Source organism: Seriola lalandi, unplaced genomic scaffold (genome assembly GCF_002814215.2).
Source record: "Seriola lalandi dorsalis isolate HSWRI2012SDOR001 ecotype SW California unplaced genomic scaffold, Sedor1 jcf7180002054800, whole genome shotgun sequence".
Classification (NCBI taxonomy): domain Eukaryota; kingdom Metazoa; phylum Chordata; class Actinopteri; order Carangiformes; family Carangidae; genus Seriola; species Seriola lalandi.
This window is the reverse complement of record NW_019525353.1, coordinates 5,232-12,486: the sequence shown is the minus strand read 5'-3', so window position 1 is coordinate 12,486 and position 7,255 is coordinate 5,232. Positions and strand designations below refer to the sequence as shown.

The 7,255-nt window shown below is 39.4% G+C and overlaps 1 protein-coding gene and 1 long non-coding RNA gene across 2 annotated transcripts in view; both read right to left on the bottom strand.

Moving 5' to 3' along the window:
• The window catches only part of LOC111669637 (galectin-related protein-like), a 6,071-nt gene extending 1,985 nt beyond the window's left edge, over positions 1 to 4,086 (bottom strand). The window contains exons 1-4 of the mRNA XM_023426022.2: positions 3,712 to 4,086; positions 2,511 to 2,659; positions 1,225 to 1,308; positions 160 to 248 (exon numbers count right to left, since the gene is read on the bottom strand). Of these exons, the coding sequence (XP_023281790.1) occupies positions 160 to 248; positions 1,225 to 1,308; positions 2,511 to 2,549 (212 nt within the window). The 5' untranslated portion in view covers positions 2,550 to 2,659; positions 3,712 to 4,086. The remainder of the gene's footprint in view (positions 1 to 159; positions 249 to 1,224; positions 1,309 to 2,510; positions 2,660 to 3,711) is intronic.
• Positions 4,087 to 5,098: 1,012 nt separating this feature from the next.
• Positions 5,099 to 6,350, bottom strand: LOC147817961 (uncharacterized). The gene is made up of 3 exons (XR_015438452.1): positions 6,001 to 6,350; positions 5,577 to 5,658; positions 5,099 to 5,190 (listed from the first exon to the last, which is right to left on the bottom strand). It is a non-coding gene; the product is annotated as an uncharacterized LOC147817961 (long non-coding RNA).
• Positions 6,351 to 7,255: the final 905 nt, after the last annotated feature.

The following is a 7,255-nucleotide window of genomic DNA, read 5'->3' as shown; positions in this document are numbered from 1 at the left end:
CTCTCTCTCTCTCTCTCTCTCTCTCTCTCTCTCTCTCTCTCTCTCTCTCTCTCTCTCTCTCTCTCTCTGAAGAAGTGAGGAAGAAGTGAAGAAGTGAAGAAGTGAAGAAGTGAGGAAAAGAAGTGAGTTAAAAACTGATGTGAGGAGGACGGACGTCACCTGTCGGGACGGGAGTCCACAACGCCCATCACTACGACCTTCTTCCCCGGCCGCATCCCGCCTGTGACGTGACCTCTGAAGGGAACCGCCTGCAAACACAAACGTTTACACGACTCATCATGATTAATTATTCAACCCGGATCTTAATGGCGTCGTAGTGATGAAACAAAGACATGAACACCTGTGAAAGAAAAATAAAAACATGTAAAAACTCAGGAAACACGGAGTGGTGTGAATGAAATGGTGATTTGATAAATCTTTTCATAAATTCATAAAAGCTGTAACATCGTAAAAAAAATGCAATTTAACAATATTACAAAATAAAGGTATAATTTTACAAGAAAGTCAGAATTTTTCAAGATAAAATTGTTGATATTTTCTGAATAATGTCACAATTATACTAGAAAAAGTAAAATTATGTTTCCTATAAAAAGATAATTACAAAATGTTATGATTAGCTTGGGTAAATCAGACTACATTTTTTACTTGTAATTAATAAAATTATTTTTTTCATGATAAAATAGTTTTCTGAAATTTCTAACAATGTGACTTTTTTCTGTCTAATGCACCAATGAAATTTTTTCATAATAAGTCTGTTTATGACTTTATTCTCATGATTTATTTTTTCATTTAAAGTTCTGACTTTCTTCTTGTGTTATTGTCGCTTCATCCTCAACAGTGACAGTAACATGAATTATACTAAAATTCTAAATAAAGAAAAATAAAAATACATTGAAATAAAAAGAAGTAGCGTCAAACAAAAAGAGTGGAAGCAGGAAAACGTGTACAGATGTTACTTTATATGGTTTCATATTTGAATATTTCAAGTTTGTTTATGTATTACACTGAATAAACAATATGACTATGAATAACACATTTTTACTAATTCAATTTAATCTGCATCTTGCTTAAAACTGCGCCCAATTGAAAAGCTTCTCTCATGTACATTTTAAATCAACGCATGGACACTATAAATTTAAAATTAGTTACTTATTGACTTTGTTTGTTGATTTGATGTTGCTGTTATTAAAATCAGGTTCTTATTTAACACGTCGGTCATGTTACCAGATTCCTGGGAGCATCTCGGTCGGGGGAGCGGCCTCTCGCTTTACTCTCATCAGCTCCACCTCTCTGTGGAATCCCCCATTTCTGAAAGGAACAAATGAAAACGACTGTAACTTCATTTTCAATGTGTGTATTTAAATCACTAAAAATGATGTGACTCAGATATTTGCCTGAAGGTGGCGCCGGAGAAAAGGTCGTTCCTCTGGGGACTGTCAAAATCTGAGCAGTATTTGTTGAGATGGAACCAATTAAGTTTATTTACTGTATTATATTTTTTACCAATAAAAAAGTGTCAAATTTGCAGCAGTGGTCTGACAAAATAATAACAATAATAATAATAATAAAAATAATAATAATAATAATAATAACAGAAAGTAACAGACATTATTTAATGTAAAAAAAATAAAAGCTGTGTATTTCAGTCACACTTCCTGGTTCTCATTTATAACAACTGACCGACCGAGGTCAGAGCAGCACGTTCACACACCGTGTGACCAACACGTGCTGCGTCAGGTCTGAGATCAGCCTGACCTTCAAAATAAAAGCAGCCGATATGAGGTTCACGGATGAAGCTACAGGCTTTAAGGGGAAGAAGAAGATCCTCAGGTTGAGAGAAGCACTGATCACAATGAAATAATTCAGAGACTGAAACTTGACAAACTGATGAGGTTTTACTGATTTTAGATGAGACTATTTTACAATAACACACTTTTATGTTTTATATATTTCTTCATTTATTTTTATAACTAAGCCTAGGATGTTGTAAAATGTACTTATGCATATATATATATACAGTATATATTTGTCGTCCATATGAATGCATTTAAATTATTTAAATCTCTGCTATTTTACATCATGACTTTACTTTCTTTCCTGTACTCAGAAGTTTGATCTTGAAACATCAAGTTAAAATAGTTTCCTTTCCATTACATTATTATATTTAAAATTATTATATCAAATAAAATAAGTTACACTATTATAAAGTAGCATAACTGTTTTTGTTTTTGCTGTCATATACCTACTAAGATATTCATTTATGCAGCTTTTATTTTGATAATTCTGACAGGAAGTTGCGTTGTTTTAGTCTAAACAGCTTGACATTTGTTGCCTAGCAGGTTGACATTCTTTCAAAACCCAGAAAACTGAAACACAGTCGCCTGAGAAATAAAACTACAATCACAGCAGCTCAGCTTAGAGACAGGTTGTCAGACTGAAGTGTTTCCTGTCGGTGTGTTGTCGGGTTTTTGATCTCTGACCTGCTGCCTGTTGATCAGCTGTGAACTCACCTTCCTGCCCTGCGCCGGCGCCCTGTGTGTTTCAGCCATGTTGATCTGAAGGAGACAAGCAGCAGAGGAGAGAGCTGCAGGTCCAGTTTGTCCGCCTCCGACGTCTCCTGAATCAACACTGACGTAGAGCTTCAACCTGGCTCTTTACACTGCAACACACACACACACACACACACACACACACACACACACACACACACACACACACACAGAGAGCTCTGGTAATCAGCTGCCCCTGCATGCCTTTCTCTCTCAGGTCAATAACAACAGAGCTCATTGTGTGGCTGTAACTGCAGCAAAATGAAATCCTCCTCAGGTCGACGAACTTCTCTCGCAGCACAGAAACATATTTTAACACCAACGCCTTTTATTCATCCCCAAAATTACACGTTTCTCCAGCTCATATTTTTAATGAAGGGCAAAAATTCCCATCAGTGGGTGTGTAAAAGCAAACAGACAATCCATAATAAAGTGCAGAGTTCACACAACCACTCGCAGTGACTGAACTCCTACAGCTCATGTTCAAACCATGACGTCTACAACTGATACAGTTCTGCCATAAAGTCATAAACTTCATCTGTGGAGCATCTTTCAGAATGAAGTTCAACAGAGAAACAAACTGAGACCAATGAAATACAAAGTGAAACCAGTGAAGCAGATAAAAGTCTATGGAAACTGGATAAAACTGACTTGTGCTGCACCTTGTAACCGTTTTCAGAGGAAAGTTTGATAAAGAAGAAGATTATTATTTTAATTTTACATCTAAAGATACTTGTGAGAACTTGCCCTGCTCTGCAGCAGAAATAAAACCCTAAAGAAACAACTGTTATTGTCTGTAGTTTATATAATGTACCGACCGTCTGTTTTCTCAGGAGAGATTCGGTTCAGTGGCGTCTGTTGTTTTGCATCACATGCAAATATCTGCTGATATGTAAAGATTTTCTCTAGTTCACAAATGTATAGTTTCTCTTTCCTTTACTAAGAGTCAGTAACTGAAGCTTTTATCAAACAAGCAGGAGGAATAGTGCATCTGTTGGGGACTATTTTCAGTGGCGGATTAGTCCACATTTGTTGCTCTAGTGAGCATCTGTGGCAGCAGGACGGGGGGTGTGTGTGTGTGTGTGTGTGTGTGTGTGTGTGTGAGAATCTAAATAAAATACAGTGTGTGTTCATGGTGATGAAATCAAGCAAAGACACTCACCCTGAGCCGCTCAATCGCTGGTTCCACTTTCTCCCATATTTAACGTGTTTTACAGAACGATGAACAACATCGTCGTCTTCTCGCAACTTTCCTTTTCATTTTCCACAAGGAGAGTGAAAGAATGGGAGGAAGCAGGAGGACGAGGTCAAAGGAAAGGGCTGAGCAGCCGGAGCAGGAAACACAGGCAGCAGTTTAACAACAGAGGCTGCGTGTGTTTGTGAACGCTGCACAGATCATCAGTTCACAGAGAAGCAGAGCATCAGAGGTGAAGCCAGGAACAACGAGCTGCTGATGATGCTGCTGCTGTAGAGCGACATCTAGTGGCAGAGACGATCCTTTACAGAACCTTTGTCTCTGGACGGAGGGTTTGTTTCTGCAGCCGAAAAGTTTCTTCTGTTTATTCAAAATGAACAAAAAGACAAAAAAGAAAAAGATGTGTAATAATGTTAATGGCTCTGGTAAACCCATTTCCAACACCAAAACAATCCACCCACATCAGTCAAGTTTTGTTTTCACAAGAGATTTGGAGAATTTCAAAAAAAAAAAAATCTGGCTTCAGTTTTTTAGCATCACACACACAAAAAAAAGTTAACTTAGTAAAACAATGGCAAATTTAATATAAAACAAATATTCAGCCTGACAGCAACAGGCTCCTGGCTGAGCTGTGTGAAGATGCTGATAACACGGTTAGCTGTCACAACTGTTACATTAGTCTCACAGGCTAATATCATATATATGAGGAGTAACTTGTTATTGTAGCTGAAGTTAGCATGTGTGCTAACGTTAAACTGTAAAACCACAGTGTAAAACGTTTTCTAACACTAAGACTGATGATGAATAACGGCTCCTTCCCTCCATCACTGGCTGCAGCAGCTTCCAGTCGACCTGTCAGACTGTTGCTCCGTCCTCACTGAGCTATGAAGGATTATTTTACATCTCTACTATAATTTATACTTGTTACTAAATAAGATTTATCCACCTCTTTATTATGCAAACTTGTCTTGTGACAGTGAAGTTCACCTGCAGCTTCATCCACAACTGGATTCTAGTTTTAATTCATCAGTTGATTATAAATTGCAAACATTTAATTCATCACATTCTTTTCTACACGTCTCCACTTGATTGTAAATTGTTGAAATTAATGCAGTTTTCATGTGAAATAAAGTTTCTTATGAAGCTTTGCTTTGTTGATGGTTTTTATGGAGCGTGTCTGGTATGAATTTTAACAGTAGCAGCAGCACAGTAAAGAAATCACAACATAATGAAGATTTTCCTGAGTTTTTCCTCCAATATTCCTGCAAGTGTGTGACACTGAGGTATTGATTAGGGGATGTGCAAAAGATCACAGTATAGATAATATCTGTTATGTGCAGGAATAATACCTCAAGGTGTTGATGTAATGTGGTTGATGAGGCCGGATGCAGAAGAAAAGGCAGGTGCTGCTCCATCATTGGTGGTGATCAGACTGGACTTCTGGTTCTGAGACAGACAAACATGTGATAGGACAATTAGTTAAGATCATACAACTTCTTTATATTCAAACATGTTAAGTCTGTTGTGTGCATATAATAAATTGTGAGGATAAATATGAATATACTAAAATAAATACAGTATGAATATTACAAAATGTAAATGCAAGAAAATTAAGAGTAAACAACAAGTGTGATAAGAATTCATTGTACACACTAAATAAACAAATTGAGTAATACAAATATGGATATAATGTAAAATACATAACTAATATAGACAGTGGTATATTCATTATTAAGGATCAGCAGTATGAACATATTTACACTGTGGGTCTGATTTAATCAGTGGTAAAGACAAGTCTTACTGTTGAAAGTGAATGACAGCATGTTACTCACCTGGACCCTCCTCACTGTGTCTGGACTCTCTGCCGTTGGTGAGACAGGTGGAGGCGGTATTGCACCTGTACTGGCTCAGGTCCTGATGAAGACAGAGGGATGCTGAAAGCTCCTGAGAAATGTAAAGACCTAGTTCACTTTCAATCTTGGCTGATCTCCTAACAGTAATGTAAAGTGGTAACAACGACGTGTATTCACTCGGTCTACTGGCTCCATACAATCTCACGTTACAGTCAGTTACAAGATGGGCCTGAAGTCACTGACGTCACTAGCTGCCCACGTCACTAACAGCCGAGAGCAACAGACACAATCATACTAACCGTTAAACCGTCTGTCCACAACGTCAATATCCCCACCTGAAATGTTTGTCAGTCGTTGCACTGATTATACTGTTAGCTTCAGAGCTAACATAGATGCTACCCACCAGGCTAACAGGAAAGTTGCGAGCTCGGCATCAAGCCGCATCTCTTTCCTCTCAGCAGCTTCTCCAGCGGTGGAAAACACATCCAGATTTAGTCGTGTTGCTTCTTTTCTTTGCCGTTGAACGTGGTTTCTTGTCGGGAGCGGTCCTTCAGGATGCAGATGAATATCGTCTTTTAGGAGGTTCAGCCATTCCTGTGTTTCTGTGGCGCTAACTCCAAGCGCTGCCGGAAGTTGTTCTTCTTCGTGGGACTGAGGGCAGACTTGACGCTCCACTGACTCACACAGCGTCTAGTGTCACAAAGTGGTATTACAACACAGGACAGGTCGGGGCTGGTGCGCATGCGCATTTCTGTAGATAACTGAAATACAACAGATGGAGGTCTTGATCATTAAACATCGTCACTGTGGCTGATTCACACACTGTTGATAGTGTTAATTCATTTTTCTAAATAAAGTTTGACCACATCTTATATTGCACCTTTACAGCACAACCACTAAAGTTGACATTTAAAAAGTAAAGCTACATGTTAATTGTCCACATTGCAAACCAACTTAGTTTTCACACTTGAGTTAAAACAAAGACATTGAGCTTAATTTGACTGATAGACACATTTGATGCATACAAAACATTTTTGATTTACAGCATATATTATATATATATCAATTTCCATGGCAACAAGAGTGAACGCTGGCGCAACTTGCTGCCGCTGCTCGCCGGTAACCTAACTTTTTAACTTTTAAAAAAAAAAAATTCAACTTTTCAGAAGTTCTGACTTATTTTATAGTTTCTATAAACCTAATCGGACCTTGTAATTGCCTTCATTTGGAATATTTCTACGACCTACTGGCACTACGTCCGTGTGAGTCTTAACTAGCCTCCCGTTAGCTCACCTGTTCTGTTCCGGCTTGAGCCTCACGTGACGTTTACCTGGTGAACACTGCCTGAGTTCTCGTCCACAATGTGGACGGTAGGACAAACATCTTGTCCGTATGTGTCTGGCTCTTTCTACTGCCCGTCCACCTGCCAGTGCTGGTGATGCTTCAGTGCTCGGCCGCTGACCTGCTCCGGCTGCAGCCTGCCTGGACCTGCGTCTGGGGCACTCCACCTTCACCCGGACGTCGCCTTCCGGCCCCGCCGGAGATGCATTCACCGAGGGTCCCGCCGGAGTTTCCACTGTGACATCTCGGCAGCGGTGGGGTCCATCTGGTCCAGCTCTCGGCGCCCTCCGCGCTCCACCGGCCGGGTTGTCGACCGC